Source organism: Bombina bombina, chromosome 10, assembly GCF_027579735.1.
Source record: "Bombina bombina isolate aBomBom1 chromosome 10, aBomBom1.pri, whole genome shotgun sequence".
Taxonomy (NCBI): Eukaryota; Metazoa; Chordata; class Amphibia; order Anura; family Bombinatoridae; genus Bombina; species Bombina bombina.
In genome coordinates, this window is record NC_069508.1 from 180639664 (window position 1) to 180660109 (window position 20446).

Here is a 20446-nt window from a genome sequence, read left to right on the forward strand (position 1 = left end):
GTCATTCTTAAGAGAGACAGATAGATAGATAGATAGATAGATAGATAGATAGATAGATACATATTGCATCTAAAAGGATGAATTAACATGTTTACTTTTAATGTTCTATTTTTAAATAAAGTTGTTTTTTTTTCATTTGGATTTTCTTCTGCTCATACATAACGTTACTTAGAAATCATTTGCAAAATTACATTCTGCTGCTCGAGTTCTTAGTTTTAAATGAAAGTTTGTCAGTTGGGTTGCAAAAAGTCTGCCAATTGTATGTATGTATGTATGTGTGTGTATGTATGTAAGAGATATATATATATATATATATATATATATATATATATATATATATATATATATATATATATATATATATATATATATATATATATATATACACACACACAGTCACATAATAAGATAGCACTCACTGGGTAAAAAATAAAACTTAGCTTTTATTGTAGAATTTCAAAGGTTAAAACGGTCCCATGACGTTTCGGTGCCAACCAGCACCTTTATCAAATGGATCAGACAGTTCCTTCAGGCAGATGACAATGCCTGACATCTACAGAAAAAAACGAGTTACAAACTATGGGAAAAATGCAGCTTTATATACTTTATATCTAGCTTGATTGCAAAATTAGTTCCACTGCGTGTTTGCACGTCCGTGTGCACGTCACTGAGACTACGCCCCTTCCGGATTCATAGTGTGCTGTAATAGGTGCAACCAGCACCATCTAAGCTGAGATCCTTAGTAATAGAACTGCGTGTAGCACATGGCTAATTAACATATCAACTGCTGCCTGACATGTGACTCTGTGTAGATCTGCAGGAATCCCATATCGATGTTAATAACAAAGCACTGTTTGCAAAGGACACACTGAATCCTTAGCAAAAGATGTTTCCTATAAGGCTAGGAGAAATGTATAGTATAATACAGGTTTGAAGGGTATGATTAAACGTATAATATAGACACACAATCGGATCAACCAGTGGCACACCACTTTGCACAACTGAAACACAGTGTCTCCAGTTTGAGAACCATGATCATAGACCACATACCACCTTTAACCAGGGGAGGTGATCGTGGCAGAATCCTACTTCAACGTGAAACCAAGAGGATTTACACCTTGGACACGGTGGAGCCCAGGGGACTTAATATACAACTTGACTATGGCCCCTTTATAGGATGAAGTCTCATATCATAAAAATTGGACTATGCAGTGCTGCTATTCATATGGAATGCCGGTCTGATGCCTTTTGGTCTCTAACTGATGCCCACTCTTCTGTATCAGATTAGTGTCATTTTTTATATCTGATTGGCACATATGATCAAATTTATATGGAGATTCCAATATTTATTGTGTGTCTATATTATACGTTTAATCATACCCTTCAGACCTGTATTATACTATACATTACTCCTAGCCTTATAGGAAACATCTTTTGCTAAGGATTCAGTGTGTCCTTTGCAAACAGTGCTTTGTTATTAACATCGATATGGGATTCCTGCAGATCTACACAGAGTAACACGTCACGCAGCAGTTGATATGCTAATTAGCCATGTGCTACACGCAGTTCCGTTACTAAGGATCTCAGCTTAGATCGTGCTGGTTGCACCTATTACAGCACACTATGAATTCGGAAGGGGCGTAGTCTCAGTGACGTGCACACGGACATGCAAATACGCAGTGGAACTCATTTTGCAATCAAGCTAGATATAAAGTATATAAAGCTGCATTTTTCCCATAGTTTTTAACTCGTTTTTTTCTGTAGATCAAAGAGAAAGAGAGAGGCGCCTCATGGGACAGTATCGAAACAACCAAATCAGGTATACAATGGGACAGCCCGTAATGGGGTATACTCACAAGGAGAGCGGCATATAAGGATGCCTAGTAGAGCGGGACGGGACTACAAGTCGCCCGACAGACGTGCACAGCAGTGCGTGGAGACGTCAGGTCACGGGGTCCGTTCAGCCAATCAGCGGCTTCAGCGTGATAGGGGTGGGCGTGGCTTTGCATATCACGTGCTTCTACAGGCTGGTGAAGGTATGTGGATCGAGTCCCTGCTGTAACATACTGCAAATCCCTCTGTTTCCAGGTGCTATCCCACTTTGAGTAACTCACTTTTGCCTTGCATAGGTTACTCCTTGAACAGCTGTGACGTTCGATGCTGGTTCTCCTTGGCCGCTGATTGGCTGAACGGACCCCATGACCTGACGTCTCCACGCACTGCTGTGCACGTCTGTCGGGCGACTTGTAGTCCCGTCCCGCTCTACTAGGCATCCTTATATGCCGCTCTCCTTGTGAGTATACCCCATTACGGGCTGTCCCATTGTATACCTGATTTGGTTGTTTCGATACTGTCCCATGAGGCGCCTCTCTCTTTCTCTTTGATTTACAGGTACCCACCCTCACTTTACAACAGTGCTGCCCGCTTCTTCGGAAGACCTTGGGAACATCCTCATACTGAACATCCTTTTGAACTTTGGGCACCTCCCATAGAGACTTGGTTTACTCTATTTCTCACTGTTTTTCTGTAGATGTCAGGCTTTGTCATCTGCCTGAAGGAACTGTCTGATCCATTTGATAAAGGTGCTGGTTGGCACCGAAACGTCATGGGACCGTATTAACCTTTGAAATTCTACAATAAAAGCTAAGTTTTATTTTTTACCCAGTGAGTGCTATCTTATTATGTGACTCTGTGTGTATCTTTGATATCGCACCCTGGTGGCTGTTTACTCAACATTTGAGGACTGGAGTGCAGGTCTTTATCTACTAATATTTATATAATGTTCCAAAGAACAGCACTATCCGTTACTTTATCCTTTTATTTGGTACCAATATTTGTATACACACAGATATTATATAATAATTTATGGAGGTGAGCATAGGCACCCATGCATTCATGGATATGATTGCTAGTATTAAATGGGTCACATTTTAATGGGGTTATTTAAGCTTAACTGGAGCTTTTTGTAAGTATTTTAGATTTGTATAGGTTGAACTCGATGGACTTCAGTCTTTTTTCAACCTTATCTACTATGTTACTATGTGTCTTGGGTCTCTAATGCAGGGTGCCAGGGCCTAATTTTAAAGGTACAGTATACACTAATATTTTCGCCCTTTAAATGTGTTCCCAATGGCTATTTTACCTACTGGAGTGTATTAAATTGTTTATAAATAGCTTGTTCAGCTTAATTTTCTCATTTCAAATAGCTGATTTTGTCAATTATTTCCCCACCCATACTGAACTTAGGTTCTGGTTACACAAAAACCATGTAAACAAGAAGATTTAGATAAAACAATGCTCACAGTTGGTGTCTGGCCTTTGAGTAAACAGTAAAAAAAAGAAGATAAGGAAGACTTGTGTAATTAATTAGACAGCTTTCCTTGCTAGCTCAACCCATTTCATTCGGTTGTGGCTTCAATGAGCAGTAATTTATTTCATATACAAAATTATACCTAAAGATGAAATTTCCCATACATTTTAAACTCTATAGCTGGTATAACAAGTCACTGTAAACACATTAAGGAGAAACCAATTTAACAGTACACTGTCCCTTTAAGGCACCACTGCCTCTCTGGCATCTGGGTTTGTAGAGTTCATTGGTATTTTTTCTGGCTTCAAAATTGTTAGTTTAACTTTTGGGGGTAGATTTAACAAGCAACAGATGCCGCAATCTACCCCCGAGATTACGATCAGGTACGATCGGGATGCATTGCACAAGCATTTCACCAGAAATGCTTGTGCAATGTTTAATGCCGACTTTTAGCGATGGCGGGCGGACATGATCTGCTGCAGCATCTCATGTCCGTCCGACATATGATAAATCTACCCCTTGGTATTTACAAGATGAAGAGAAAAAGGTTCCCTGAATCAATCAGTCTTACTCAGATCCCTTTAAGGGCTTTATAATGTTTGTAGGCGCCTTTCTTTTCTTTGTTTCGTCTATAGACTGTAGTTTACAATGTGTGCCAGATTTTTTTTCAATTCATGCTTCTGCCCTAAATAAAGCTACTCTAAAAATCTAACGCACTGAATCGCTTAGCTTTATATCAGAGAAGCAGCCAGAATCAGTACCTGCAGATGGGTTTGAAATCCACTCCCAACACCTGCTGTTGTCTGGAGGTTTTGTCCAGAGATTCCACAGGAACCAACCTGTCACCCCCCTCATCCTGTCTAAAGAGCAGGACCCAGCCCTCTGTTAACTCACAGCTGGTCTTGTACTCCTCCATCTGATCCTGCAAAAATAAAATGGCAACACTTTTTTTATTATTATTATTATTATTTTCAAATAAAGGAAACAAAGAAATCAATACACTGTTAAAATACAGGGTTTACAAAGTCATACATGTTAGAGTCACTTTTTTCCATGACATTGGTATCAACTGTTTTACACTTTTGATCATAATGAGTTATAGATTAAATTGCAATAATAAATTAATTGTAATATTGGTCAAATAGGCAACATTCTATTGCAATTTCCATTTAAACTATAATGGAACACGCAGACAAATAAGCAACTGAAGTGTGATCAGACAGTGGCACCTTCTCACCTTGCTCAGCTTCACCCAGAGCCCGTTGGCATTGCAGTACTCTTCCCCTGTGGCTCTAACACAGCTGCCCTTGCGCACCTCAACAGTCGCACGTGAGAGCTTCTTGAGATTCTGTTTCAAGTATCCAGGGGCCTCCCATACGGTAAGCAGAGTGCGACCCGAGGTCGAGGCGCTGGGATCTTTGCAGACCTTATACTGCACTTCCCCAGGGACATAACACAGAGCATCAGGGAGCGGTTTTGCATATCGGAAGCAATCGATGCATTCTAAAACACAGCGGATTTGGCCAAGCAGCCTGTGCGGGTTATCTGGGATCTGCATGACCAGGTACCGAAAGCCAGAGATAAGCTGCTGTGCCCTGATGGGAATACAAAGTAACAGTTTGTTAGCATTGGTGTAACTGAATCTTTATCTGATCACAAGCAGCACTATACCTCTATCCTTCTGGCTGCTCATTTCCTATATAACAGTGTTTTAATAAGGGACATAAATGTGCAAACAAAATGCTCTAAGCCAGAGTCCTTCAAACCATGGGTCAGGACCCATTACAGGGTCACAACACCATGTTTACTGGGAGAGTGTGTGTCTGTTGTAGAAGAGAGTGTGTTGTGTGTGTGTTATATGTGAGTGTGTATGGTGTGTGTGTGTTATATCAAAAGTGTGTATGGTGTGTGTGTTATATCAAAAGTGTGTGTGTGTTATATCAAAAGTGTGTATGGTGTGTGCGTTATATGAGAGTGTGTATGGTGTGTGTGTGTTATATCAAAAGTGTGTATGGTGTGTGTGTGTTATATCAAAAGTGTGTATGGTGTGTGCGTTATATGTGAGTGTGTATGGTGTGTGTGTGTTATATGTGAGTGTGTATGGTGTGTGTGTGTTATATGTGAGTGTGTGTTATATGTGAGTGTGTATGGTGTGTGTGTGTTATATCAAAAGTGTGTATGGTGTGTGTGTGTTATATCAAAAGTGTGTATGGTGTGTGCGTTATATGTTAGTGTGTATGGTGTGTGTGTGTTATATCAAAAGTGTGTATGGTGTGTGCGTTATATGAGAGTGTGTATAATGTGTGTGTGTATGGTGTGTGTGTGTGTTATATCAAAAGTGTGTATGGTGTGTGTGTGTTATATAAAAGTGTGTATAATGTGTGTGTGTGTTATATGAGAGTGTGTATGGTGTGTGTGTGTGTGTTATATCAAAAGTGTGTATGGTGTGTGCGTTATATGAAAGTGTGTATAATGTGTGTGTGTATGGTGTGTGTGTGTGTGTAATATCAAAAGTGTGTATGGTGTGTGTGTGTTATATCAAAAGTGTGTATGGTGTGTGTGTGTGTTATATAAAAGTGTGTATAATGTTTGTGTGTATGGTGTGTGTGTGTAGTGTGTGTGTGTGTTATATGAGAGTGTGTATAGTGTGTGTGTGTGTTATATCAAAAGTGTGTATGGTGTGTGTGTGTGTTATATAAAAGTGTGTATAATGTTTGTGTGTATGGTGTGTGTGTGTAGTGTGTGTGTGTGTTATATCAAAAGTGTGTATGGTGTGTGCGTTATATGAAAGTGTGTATAATGTGTGTGTGTATGGTGTGTGTGTATAGAGTGTGTGTGTGTTATATGAGAGTGTGTATGGTGTGTGTGTGTGTTATATCAAAAGTCTGTATGGTGTGTGTGTGTTATATCAAAAGTGTGTATGGTGTGTGTGTGTTATATAAAAGTGTGTATGGTGTGTGTGTATAGTGTGTGTTATATGAGAGTGTGTATGGTGTGTGTGTGTGTTATATCAAAAGTGTGTATGGTGTGTGCGTTATATGAAAGTGTGTATAATGTGTGTGCAGGGCCGTCTTTAATATTGACTGGACCCTGGGCAAAAATGTTCTTGGGCCCCCCACCCCATGCAATTTCGCTCTCCACCCCAACATCCCAAAAAACAACTAAATCAATTTATTTTATATAAAAAAGAAATTATTAGCCCAGCAGTGGATCATCCACTTCTGGCTAATAATTTTTTTAAAAAATGAAATAAATTGCAATATGTGAAATTGGACCTAAGCAGTGCTAATAAGTAAATAAATATATAAATTCCTCCACTGTGGATTAATTTAATATGCTTTTGAATGTGATTCTGGTGTGAGGTTAGTTTGTTAAAGAGATTTAGGGCAGCCAACAGGAGCAAAGAAAGGTAAAGACTGAGGAGTAAGCATGGAGGTGCAGACAAATATAAGTTTACTGACTGGAACAGCAGAACTACTATGAGAAGCTGTAAAATCTGAGAAAGAGAGAAAACAAAAACTATAAAAATAAATCTTACATTAATGTGTGAAGTATCAGCATGACACTATACATCAGTCAAAGCAGCACATGTCTCTTCTTTGCTAGGAACAAGTCCCCTCTCACCCTGTACTAGACAATGCTGCATGGGGAGGGGCATGTATGCACTCACTTATTCTTCCCACTGACACCTTTCTACAAAGCACTGTTCCCCTAACAAACTTCAGTTAGTTGATCTTAGGGCCACAGCAGAAAGAGCAGGGCTAAGGGGACCAGCAGACTGTATGCTGCCCAAGGCTGCATGGATACAGTGTGAGACAAGTCACACAGCCACAAGACTGAAGAGAGCAGCTGCACAGATGCTCAAATCCTCACGTGCCTGCCACTCCAGCTTTCTGCTGCATGCGCCTACAGTCAGCCCTACCCAGAAACAATCCCCACCATCAGAGCAGTTACCTGGTAACAGTGGTAACCCCAGTAGGACCTTTTCTGATGCAGTGGGAATGGCTGGATGCCAAGTTAGGGCTTTGCATTCAGTGCTGCACAGTGCACATCTAAAACAGCACATGGCAATAGCTTGGCATGTCACATGACACCGGCACGGTCTGGCACAGTTTCTCACAAATAAATATAAGCAGAGAACTTTTGACTGCGACAGTATTAGGACTGACTGTGTGTGTTCCCCATGTCACATCAGCAGTCTGGTATGAACCAAAAAAAAAAACCTCTTGGGCCCCTCAACAAAGACTGGGCCCTGGGCAGCTGCCCCTTTTGCCCTGTGTTAAAGACGGCCCTGTGTGTGTGTGTGTTATATGAGAGTGTGTATGGTGTGTGTATAGTGTGTGTGTGTGTTATATGAGAGTGTGTATGGTGTGTGTGTTATATGAAAGTGTGTGTGTGCGTGATATGAGAGTGTGTATGGTGTGTGTGTTAAATGAGAGTGTGTTTGGTGTGTGTGTTAAATGAGAGTGTGTATGGTGTGTGTGTTAAATGAGAGTGTGTATGGTGTGTGTGTTAAATGAGAGTGTGTATGGTGTGTGTGTTAAATGAGAGTGTGTATGGTGTGTGTGTTAAATGAGAGTGTGTATGGTGTGTGTGTGTGTGTGTGTTATATGAGAGTGTGGTGTGTGTGTTATATATTAGTGTATGGTGTGTGTGCGGTATACAAGAGTGTGTATGGTGTGTGTGTGTTATACGAGTGTGTATAGTGTGTTATATAATAGTGTGTGGTGTGTGTGTGTGTGTGTTATATATTAGTGTATGGTGTGTGCACGTTATACAAGAGTGTGTATGGTGTGTGTGTGTGTGTATAGTGTGTATGTTATGTAGAGTGTGTTATATAATAGTGTGTGGTGTGTGTGTGTTATACGAGTGTGTATAGTGTGTATGTTATGTAGAGTGTGTTATATAATAGTGTGTAGTGTGTGTGTGTTATACGAGTGTGTATGTTATGTGGAGTGGGTTATATATTAGTGTGTGGTTGGTGTGTGTTATACGAGTGTGTATAGTGTGTATGTTATGTAGAGTGTGTTATATAATAGTGTGTGGTGTGTGTGTGTTATACGAGTGTGTGGTGTGTATGCGAGTGTGTGTCGTATGAAAGTGTGTGGTGTGTGTGTTGCATGTGTGTGTGTGTCTGTTATTACCTTTTACAACACTATAAGAGTTTGACTACAATCAGTTATAAAGTATGCACATATTTTAGTCACTTTGCCAAAAATCACAGCTATCTTGTTTTATATTACTTCAGACAAAAAAAAATATGGTCGCAAAGGTCATTTGATATCATAGTACTGGGCCTTGGGAAAAAAAGTCAAAGAAACCCTGCTCTAAGCAATAATGATTTAATAAAATGTTCTAACTATGTGATTAACCCCAGCAAAATCAGCTCCACAGCAACAACACACAGCTGGGACCTCGCTGAGTGCATCTGGTGAGCCTATGACAAGAGGCATATGTATGTAGCCACCAATTACCAGCAGTGTATTGCTGCTCCTAATTCGACCTAGGTATGTTTTTTAACACAGGATAAAGAGAGAACAAAGTAAATTGGAACTTCTCTTACAATTGCATATCTCAATCTGAACCATGAAAGTTAAGGTATACTAAACACTATAATACATTCCTTACACATCCCTCTAACTATAAGTGCCACTATTTTGGAACTTTGGTTTCACTGTGGGTATCTGATGGAGAGTTGATGCACGTGAAAGATAGAACGCAATGTAAAGATACGCAATGAAAGATAGATTTCAACAAGGCGGCACCCATGACTAGAGGGAGGTTTATAAAATGTATTTAGTGTTTCATATCCCTTTAATACCAATCTCCAATACTTTATCCATTTAAAATACAGGATGTTTATTCAACATTTCATTCTTAACAGTAACCATATGTTAAATCTCTAATCACATGATCATGAGATCAATACACAGTACAGTAGGAAGAGGTATTATTCAATTAGTTAACTCTGCATATAAATGACAGATCTTATTTCATCAAGACCAAGGTTCTATTTACGTATTTATCCTCAGCCAATAGTTTGCAAGCCCTCAGGTGTGAAGCCACATTACCTAGCAGCCTTTAGTTGTACAGGTGGTTTATGTGTGTGTTGCCAAGACTAGAGCTGCAACAACTAATCAATATAATCGATTATTAAAATAGTTGTCAACGAATCTCATAATCGATTAGTTGGTTTGCAATTAGTTGGTCTGTGTACAGCACTAGCTGCTTTACTCCAATGAGTTCCTGCACATAGTATTGTGTTTTATTGTTATGTCCTTAGACTAAAGGACATCTACAGATGTTTACTTTTCACTTTTTCAGGACAGTATAAGTTTACAACTACTCTTGGCTTATCTGCAACCCAGAAATGAAAGAGGAGTCATCATTAGGATTGTTTATATTAAAATCAGGCAATTTGCCACTATGCTTTGCATGATATAGTGCCGAGCTTGTTATTTACACCTAACCCTAATTTGATGGGAGTTGTTATTTGAATTGATGTGCACTATTATCTGTTTGAAAAATTATTAGCAGATTGCTTGCTGATTATATGTACTGTAGATAAACGTGTAAGGCGCTGTCCTGTTATTGATATAGAGTCCTTAGCACTTTTGACTTTAATAGTTTTTTTTATATTTTTAATTGTAATATGTACCAAATTCAACCTGTATAAGTATGTATCTGTTATTTTAAGAGCAGACTAGATATGTTTTTACCTAACCTTATAGCTGGTTATTTACCATTGCATATAGATAAAGATATTTTTTTATGTTAGAATAAAGTCCAGGCTCACTTTGTTAAGAGGCCCCTTGCATTGGTAAAGAGCTAACAATGATAAATATCCCACCTTCCTGAAATTGGCAAAACCCTACTTATGCATCTCAGGCACCTCAACACCATATGAGCGTCTCTTCTTTGCTGCAGGCAATATAGCTTGCAAAAAGAGAGCCAGCCTTAGCCAGAAGCATGTGGTCATTTTGACAGTTTTGCATTTCAATGCAAAGTTTGTGAAAGAATGAATAACAAAAAGTGATAAATAGTGAAAGTCTACCTCTTTTAAAACTTTTGTTTTGCTCAATTCTAAAAATTACTAGACTAGATATACAGACAAATAACAGCAGGAGGTCTGAGCATTAGAGCAGGAGGTTGCAAAAAAGCTCAAACAGTCTGAGTTTCTAAGTCTGGGGGGGGGGGGGTTGCAGCAGACAATGCTGGATTGGGCTGTCACCTTATACTCCAACAAAACACAGGAATCTTCAGGGCCTTTCCGTTCTCAGAGTCTCTGGGAATTTATGGAAACAGGATAAACCTGAATCCAGGGTAAAAGTACTCCAAATGTACCCTGGACACCTGCCTGTTAAATCATAGAATCCCCTCAAGTTCCAGGGTCCATAGTCGGTGGGGAGGAGGCTGGCCTGCATTCCTCTCCAAGTACAAAAGTAACAGAAGCTTCCGTTACATTTCTTCCCCCCCTGGGGTAGACTAACCAGGTACCAGACCACCCACTGGTTTGGACCTGTGTTAGTCGGATGGCCCAGCCCAAAACTTTCTTCCATTTTTGTTTTTGGCCACTGGGGAGTGAGAATGCTGATCTCCTCTTCCTGGAACATGCTAAGCTGCTGGGGCGAGAGGTCGGCTACCTCCTCTACCTGGGCCCTGCTTTGTTGCTGGGGAGAGAGGTCAGCTACCTCCTCTCCCTAGGCCTTGCTTTGTTGCTGGGGAGAGAGGCTAGCTACCTCCTCTTCCTGGAACTGGTTCTGCCGCTGGGGAGAGAGGTCGGCTACCTCCTCTCCCTGAAACTGGCTCTGCCGCTGTGGAGAGAGGTTGGCTACCTCCTCTCTCTGGAAACCGCTCTGTTGCTGGGGATATAGGTCAGCTACCTCCTCTTCCTGGAACTGGCTCTGCAGTTGGGGAGAAAGTTTGGCTACCTCCTCTCCCTGGCTTCCCGGAGCTGCTGCAGGTGCTGGGCAGAGGCCAGGGGTGCTCTGCCCTGTGGCCATCTCTTCTGCTGGAGGTTTACCGGTCTGTCCCTCCTCAGAGGAAAAGTCTATTAAATTATCAATCTCTGGAGCCTGTGGCTGTGTAGAGAAATTGACTACCTCCTCTCCCTGGGACTCCAGAGATATCACAGGTGCTGGACAGAGGCCATTGGTGCCCTGCCCTGTTGCCAGCGCTTCTACTGGTGTGGCAAGCTCAGGGCCAGGCTGCTGATCATGGTCTAGCAGCTCATGGTAGCTCATTACCGGTTGCCACTCCTCTGAGGAAAAGTCCAATAAATCCTTGATTGCTGCACCATAGCCCTCTTCAGGCTCTGAGGCATGCTACTGAACGAGATCTAACAGCCTTTTATATGCCTTTTCTAGCTCCCACTCGTGGGCAGCTAGGTAATAAAGATTGTCTCTCAGTCCGGGTACTTCTGTAAGGTTCAGCCTCAGCTCTCTGTGTTCCAGTATGTCCTCCTGACGCCACTCTGCCGTACTCCCGCAGTGGGGGTCCTGTGTGAGACTTTCAAATAGCAATCCTGGGCCGCCGTAGTCATAGCCCTCTGTAGGATCATCCGTCTCCATCTCCAGACACACCTAGGCCACATGCCACCGCAGTTCCCGGTACCCTTCATCCACCTCCATCTCTGTCTGGATCAATCCGTCCAATTCGGCCATCCATTCCTCCCGGGGCTGCTTTCCCAGGAACGGCATTCGTAGATCCATCTGGAGCCAGTATTGCTGCTCTGGAGTAGGAAGGGACTTCCCCTGGTAGTCCTGTTTGAACTGGAGAGCCTCGTGCCAGAGTTTCCTTCGAACTATATCCTTCCAGGCCAGTTTGCCCTCTGCCAAGACAGGGCCATCAAACTCGACCAGCCCTGCCTGCAATCTCCACTGGAATTCAGCCTCCATTTCCATTGAGGTCCCACTGGTAATTTGGAACTGCTCCGTAAGGAGGAAGCAGATCCCGCCGCTGCCAGCCAATTGTAGCGGGTCTCGGTACCCCAGACTGGGTATACCCGCTAAAGTCAGCTTCCTCCCACCAAACGCCAACCCATGAACCTCCACTGGATACCTGCCGCTATTAGAATAACGGCCGCTGCAAGTTGTTATAGCTACCCCCAAGAACATTAGCAGAGACTGAATGCTTGAGGATCAAAATAGGAACTGCTTTTTTGCTCAGAAAACACAGCTTTTATACATTTCCAACAAAGGGGGGTAGTTACCCGTGGCCGGACTTTTAGCCGACGGACATTTGGCAGATGGACATTTGGCCGATGGACATTTGGCCGACACACAAGTGGCTGTCAGATAACAGTCCGGCCACGAGATAGATAGATTTGATAGATAGATAAATAAATAGATGCGATAGATAAATTAGATAGATTCGATAGATAGATAATTTCCCAGACAGAGAATTACAAGACGTGCGGGCTGGGACCCCGTGGTAAGGTTCCCAGAGGCAGTTGCGGTGCCCGAGCCTCGGATTAGAACAGAGCACTCTGGAGCGTATCTGCCCTCGGCCGAAATCGGAACATTCTTCGGCATTCTGTCCATCTGCCAATTGTCCGTCTGACAGAAGGCTGTCTGCCAAATGTCCGTCTGCATGTTGTCAGAGCACCGTAGTTACCACAAAATTAATGGAACCAAATATTATACAATAAAACAAAAATCAGACAATGGTTAGTTAAACAAGATTCTAAACACATCCTGACTTACAAAAGGACAATGGATGACTCACACAATAACAGAAAGACGCTTCACACCTAGACTAGATATACAGGCACATAACAACAGGAGGTCTCAGCATTAGATTGTCTGTGCTGTGTGTAATCTCCTGCTCTGTGTCTCACACCTAGACTAGATATACAGACACATAACAGCAGGAGGTCTCAGCATTAAAGCAGGAGGTTGCAATAAGCTCAAACATTCTGAGTCTCTGAGTCTAGGGGGGGTTGCAGCAGATAATGCTGGATTGGGCTGTCACCTTATACTCCAACAAAACACAGGGATCTTCAGGGCCTTTCAGTTCTCCGAGTCTCTGGGAATTCATGGAAACGGGGTAAACCTGAATCCAGGGTAAAAGTACTCCAAATGTACCCTGGACACCCGCCTCCCAAATCATAGAATCCCCTCAAGTTCCAGGGTCTATAGTCGGTGGGGATGAGGCTGGCCTGCATTCCTCTCCAAGTACAAAAGTAAACGGAAGCTTCCGTTACACCCAGTGGTAAGGAAGCTTGTTCAAACTCCAACCATTTCCTTGTTCAGTTGGTTGCTCCCCATTGGGATATGTGAGACAGTCTAGCTGCTTCGTGGAAACTATGGATATTAGGGGCTGCGGCTCTCCCTGAAAAGATGGGCTGTTGCAGTATCTTGGTGGCTATCCTTGTGATTGTGTTTCTCCAAATGACTCTATTACAAAGTTGCTGTAATTGGTTTATTAGAGACTTTGGTATTGGTATGGGGAGAGAGCGAAACAAATAAGTAAGCTTAGGGAGCAAGTGCATTTTGAACACTTCAATTCTACCTAGCCAAGATAGAGAGGAGACGGTCCACTTGTTAACAGAGGCTTTAATGGTATTTAGTAGGGGAGTAAAATTAGCTGTAAGAATAGTTGGAAGGTCATATGATAGGTAGACTACTAGACTAACCTACTGTTTAATTTTGGAGGTTGACCAATGGAAATCATATATAATTTTAAGTTGGGAGAGAGTAGCGTCAGGGATATTAAAGGGACACTCAGGTCAAAATAAATTTTCATGATTCAGACACAGCATGTAATTTTAAACAACTTTCTCATTTACTTCCATAAAAAAAAATGTGCACAGTCTTTTATATTTACACTTTTTGAGTCACCAGCTCCTACTGAGCATGTGCAAACGTTCATAGACTATACGTATATGCATTTGTGATTGGCTGATTGCTATCACATGGTACAAGGGGAGTGGAAATAGACATAACTTTGAAATGTGTTAAAAATTAATCTACTACTTATTTGAAATTCAGAGTAAATGCTATTGTATTGTCTTGTTATCTTGCATTTGTTTATTATGCAAATCTGCTGTGTTTACTGTTCCTTTAATGGAATATGCTTAAGTTTTAGATAAATTCAGTTTATAGAGGGCTATTTGTGCAAATGTTTCTAGTAGTGAGAATAGGTGGGGGAGAGATGTAGTCGGATCTAAAGAGAGTATGGTTAGATCAACCGCGAATACAGAGTTTTTTTGAGTGATGCCATGGAGGTTGACTCTTTGAATTTGTGGGCAAGCGCGGATGGCTTGAGTCAAGTTGAAATTAAACTTTCATGATTCAGATAGGGCATGCAATTTTAAAAACCGTTCCAATTTACTTTTATCATCAAATTTGCTTTTTGCTTTTGGTATTCTTATTTGATAACTAAACATAGGTAGGCTTATATGCTAATATCTATGCCCTTGAAGACCGTCTCTTATCTCAGTGCATTTTAAGTGTTTAGACACTGCTAGTTCATGTGTGTCATATAGGTAACATTGTTCTCACTCCCGTGGACTTCATTATAAACCAGCACTGAGATAAGGAGGCAGTCTGCAGAGGCTTAGAAACAAGGTTTATCACAGAGGTAAAAAGTGTATTACTATAACTGTGTTAGCTATGCAAAACTGGGGAATGGGTAATAAAGGGATTATCTATATTTTTAAGCAATAAAAATGTTGGTGTAGACCAGACATCCTCAAACTTGGCCCTCCAGAGATTTTGGAACTACATTTCCCATGTTGCTCAGCCAGCTGATATGCTGGCTGAGCATCATGGGAAATGTAGTTCCAAAACACCTGGAGGGCTAAGTTTGAGGATGTCTGATGTAGACTGTCCCTTTAATTTATATATTGTGTGATGTACAATGCGTGTTTGTGTAATATGTGTGCGTATGTGTGCAGTAGCAGGTGTGTATAGTATCTATTTAAGGTATCATGCACAATCTGTGTATACTACCAGGTGTGTAACCATGAGTGTATAATGACCATGTATGCAGTGACAGGGGTGTGCACAGTGCTGTGTTTCTGTATGCAGTATAAGGTGTGTACAGTAAGTAAAATATCAGATAGGATTTGTGTAAAGTGCATGTGTTTACTGTCAGGTGTGTTACTATGTGTGCATAATGTCAGTGTACACAGTGCCAGGCCTGTGCAGTGTTCTCTAGAAAAAACAGAAAAGGGTAGCGCTAAAATAGCTTAGAGTTTAGTATATTGTAATGTTCCGGTGTGGTAGAGACAGTGCTCCGTACTCACAGAGTTAACAATTAGTGTGATGTGGCAAAGAGTAGGAGGTTTAGTACAAATTAAATGGATATTATACCTCTGTGGGGACTATATATAATTGTACACCAAGTCTAATAAAAACAGTAAAAATTTAATTGTATATAAAATAAAATACAGAAGCAAGTATTGGAAGGTGCCGGCACCAATGGCGGGGTTAAAAATACAATAAACAGTTCTCTAAAGAAATAATATGTAGATAAATAGGCAGATGATAATCCGACCTTAGGGTAAGCATATTAGAGTGAGAGTGTTTAGCATCTTTAACATCACTTCCTTCTCTGTGCAGTGTTCTCCTCTGGACCTATTTAATGGGCACACGCTCTGGCTGATTTTTCTGCCCACCTGGCTAAAATTTAAAGGGACATAAAACCACATTTTTTCTTTCATTATTCTGATAGAGAATATAATTTAAAAAAAAGTTTCCAATTTACTTCTATTATCAAATGTTATTTGTTGAAGAGATATCTAGATAGGTAGCGTGCACATCCCTGAAGCAGTGCATGACAGGAAATAGTGCTGCCATCTAGTGCTCCTGTTAATGTGTAACATTGTTGCAAAACTGTGCAGTTTCACTGTGTTTGTATAATGACAGTGTACGCAGTGCCACGTGTGTGCACAGTGCTGTGTGTGTATGCAGTATCAGGTGTGCACAGTGTCTATGTAAGGTATAAGCTATGACTTGTGTAAGGCACATGTATACGATCAGGTGTGTCACTGTGTTTGTATAATGACAGTGTACGCAGTGCCAGGTGTGTGCACAGTGCTGTGTGTGTATGTATGCAGTGTCAGGTGTGCACAGTGTCTATGTAAGGTATAAGCTATGACTTGTGTATACAATCAGGTGTATCACTGTGTATGTATAATGACAGTGTACACAGTGCCATGTGAGTGCACAGTGATGTGTGTGTATATATGCAGTATCAGGTGTGCACAGTGTCTATGTAAGGTATAAGCTATGACTTGTGTATACAATCGGGTGTGTCACTGTGTTTGTATAATGACAGTGTACGCAGTGCCAGGTGTATGCACAGTGCTGTGTGTGTATGTATGCAGTATCAGGTGTGCACAGCGTCTATGTAAGGTATGACTTGTGTATGGCACATGTGTATACAATCAGGTGTGTCACTGTGTATGTATAATGACAGTATGTGTAGTGCCAGGTGTATGCACAGTGCTGTGTGTGTATATATATATGCAGTATCAGGTGTGTACAGTGTCTATTGGAAGGTATAACGTGTGTATGGCACATGTGTATACGATCAGGTGTGTCACTGTGTATGTATAATGACAGTATGTATAGTGCCAGGTATATGCACAGTGCTATGTGTGTGTATGTATGCAGTATCAGGTGTGTACAGTGTCTATGTAAGGTATAACTTGTGTATGGCACATGTGTATACAATCAGGTGTGTCACTGTGTATGTATAATGACAGTATGTGTAGTGCCAAGTGTATGCACAGTGCTGTGTGTGTATGTATGCAGTATCAGGTGTGCACAGTGTCTATGTAAGGTATAAGCTATGACTTGTGTAAGGCACATGTATACGATCAGGTGTGTCACTGTGTTTGTATAATGATAGTATATGTAGTGCCAGGTGTGTGCACAGTGCTGTGTGTGTATGTATGCAGTGTCAGGTGTGCACAGTGTCTATGTAAGGTATAAGCTATGACTTGTGTATGGTACATGTGTATACGATCAGGCGTGTCACTGTGTTTGTATAATGACAGTGTACACAGTGCCAGGTGTGTGCACAGTGCTGTGTGTGTATGTATGCAGTGTCAGGTGTGCACAGTGTCTATGTAAGGTATAAGCTATGACTTGTGTATACAATCAGGTGTATCACTGTGTATTTATAATGACAGTGTACACAGTGCCATGTGAGTGCACAGTGATGTGTGTGTATATATGCAGTATCAGGTGTGCACAGTGTCTATGTAAGGTATAAGCTATGACTTGTGTATACAATCGGGTGTGTCACTGTGTTTGTATAATGACAGTGTACGCAGTGCCAGGTGTATGCACAGTGCTGTGTGTGTATGTATGCAGTATCAGGTGTGCACAGTGTCTATGTAAGGTATGACTTGTGTAAGGCACATGTGTATACGATCAGGTGTGTCACTGTGTTTGTATAATGACAGTGTACGCAGTGCCAGGTGTATGCACAGTGCTGTGTGTGTATGTATGCAGTATCAGGTGTGAACAGTGTCTATGTAAGGTATAAGCTATGACTTGTGTAAGGCACATGTATACGATCAGGTGTGTCACTGTGTTTGTATAATGACAGTATATGTAGTGCCAGGTGTATGTACATATATATGCAGTATCAGGTATGTACAGTGTCTATGTAAGGTATAAGGTATGACTTGTGTAAGGCACGTGTATACGATCAGGTGTGTCACTGTGTTTGTATAATGACATTATGTAGTGCCAGGTGTATGTACTGGGCTGTGTGTGTATATATATGCAGTATCAGGTGCGCACAGTGTCTATGTAAGGTATAAGGTATGACTTGTGTATGGTACATGTGCATACGAACAGGTGTGTCACTGTGTATGTATAATGACAGTGTACACAGTGCCAGGTGTGTGCACAGTGCTGTGTGTGTATGTATGCAGTATCAGTTGTTCACAGTGTCTATGTAAGGTATAAGCTATGACTTGTGTATACAATCAGGTGTATCACTGTGTATGTATAATGACAGTGTACACAGTGCCATGTGAGTGCACAGTGATGTGTGTGTATATATGCAGTATCAGGTGTGCACAGTGTCTATGTAAGGTATAAGCTATGACTTGTGTATACGATCAGGTGTGTCACTGTGTTTGTATAATGACAGTGTATGCAGTGCCAGTGGTATGCACAGTGCTGTGTGTGTATATATATATATGCAGTATCAGGTGTGTACAGTGTCTATTGGAAGGTATAACGTGTGTATGGCACATGTGTATACGATCAGGAAGGTATAACGTGTGTATGGCACATGTGTATACGATCAGGTGTGTCACTGTGTATGTATAATGACAGTATGTGTAGTGCCAGGTGTATGCACAGTGCTGTGTGTGTATATATGCAGTATCAGGTGCGTACAGTGTCTATGTAAGGTATAAGCTATGACTTGTATATGATACATGTGTATAAGAACAGGTGTGTCACTGTGTTTGTATAATGACAGTGTACGCAGTGCCAGGTGTATGCACAGTGCTGTGTGTGTATGTATGCAGTATCAGGTGTGCACAGTGTCTATGTAAGGTATACGGTATGACTTGTGTATGGCACATGTGTATAGGATCAGGTGTGTCACTGTGTTTGTATAATGACAGTATATGTAGTGCCAGGTGTGTGCACAGTGCTGTGTGTGTATGTATGTATGTATGTATGTATGCAGTACCAGGTATCTACAGTGTCTATTGGAAGATATAACTTGTGTATGGCACATGTGTATACGATCAGGTGTGTCACTGTTTGTATAATGACAGTGTGCACAGTGCCAGGTGTATGCACAGTGCTGTGTGTGTATGTATGCAGTATCAGGTGTGCACAGTGTATATGTAAAGTATAAGGTATGACTTGTGTACAGTACATGTGTAAACTGTCAGGCGTGTCAGTATGTTTGTATGGCAGTATATAAAGGTGTGTGCACAGTGCTGTGTGTGTATGTATGCATTATCAGGTGTGTGCAGTATCTACGTAAGGTATAAAGTATAACTTGGGTACAGTACATGTGTATACTGTCAGGTGTGCACAGTGTCACTATGTTTATATAATGACAGTGTATGGAGTGCCAGGTGTGCACTCAGGGCTATGTGTGTATGCATGCAGTATCAGGTGTGTACAGTGTCTATGTAAGGTATAAGGTATGAATTTGTGTATGGTACATGTGCATACGATCAGGTGTGTCACTGTGTATGTATAATGACAGTGTACACAGTGCTGTTGTGTATGTATGCAATTGCAGTATCAAGTGTGTACAGTGTCTACTGTCTATATAAGGTTTATGGTATGACTGTGTATGTATACTGTCAGGCGTGTCAGTATGTTTGTATAATGACAGTGCATGTAGTACCAGGTGTGTACAGTGTCTATGTTAGGTATATCAGGCATAGTTGCCAACATTTAAAAAAAAATTCCAGGGACACTTTGCAGCAGAGCAAGCAAGCGGGTTACTGGAGTATTGACGACCTACTGTTCAATTGCTCCGCCCACTGAGTTCTGCAATCAAAACGCACCCATTTGAAAGTAATAGTATAATTTAGACTTATCCATAGTTTATTATATAGATTACAGCACCAAGCTCTTACACCTACCCAGTCTCTGGAACACATTCTGGGCATATGGTTATTTTTACAATACAGCATCAAAATTAGAAAGACAAATAATATGTGAACCCATTCAATAATAATAATATTCCATTAGGAATGAATTATATTTAAATAATACACTATATCTATTTATCATCTATCTGTATATATGTATGTGTGTGTGTATATATATATATATATATATATATATATATATATATATATATATATATACACACACACACACACACACAAACAACAAATGTAGTGCAAAAGAGATTTTAAGGGACATTTCCAGGGACAAAAAAAATACAGGGACATACAACAAAATCCAGGGACTGTCCCTGGAAATCAGGGACTGTTGGCAACTATGATCAGGTAGGACTTGAGTATAGTATATAATATGTATACTATCAGGTGTGTCACTTTGTGTGTATACTATCAGTGTACAACAGACGTGTATGTGCCAATACTCCCTCCCCCCTGCTGTTACTGCCCCGGTTACCTGCCTCTCTGCCCCCTCTAGTTCTGATCAGTACAGGAAGAGGGAATCCCGG

General features: G+C 41.1%; 1 protein-coding gene across 4 annotated transcripts in view; it reads right to left on the reverse strand.

The window, feature by feature from the left end:
* Positions 1 to 20446, reverse strand: part of HECTD3 (HECT domain E3 ubiquitin protein ligase 3) — a 156143-nt gene extending 135697 nt beyond the window's left edge. For 2 of the 4 annotated variants that reach the window (XM_053693557.1, XM_053693556.1), the window contains exons 1-3: positions 15812 to 15840; positions 4548 to 4905; positions 4072 to 4232 (exon numbers count right to left, since the gene is read on the reverse strand). In XM_053693557.1, the coding sequence (XP_053549532.1) occupies positions 4072 to 4232; positions 4548 to 4905; positions 15812 to 15825 (533 nt within the window). In that variant the 5' untranslated portion in view covers positions 15826 to 15840. Of the gene's footprint in view, positions 1 to 4071; positions 4233 to 4547; positions 4906 to 15811; positions 15841 to 20394 lie in introns of those variants that run through there. The other 2 variants (XM_053693558.1, XM_053693559.1) reach the window with 2 other exon arrangements.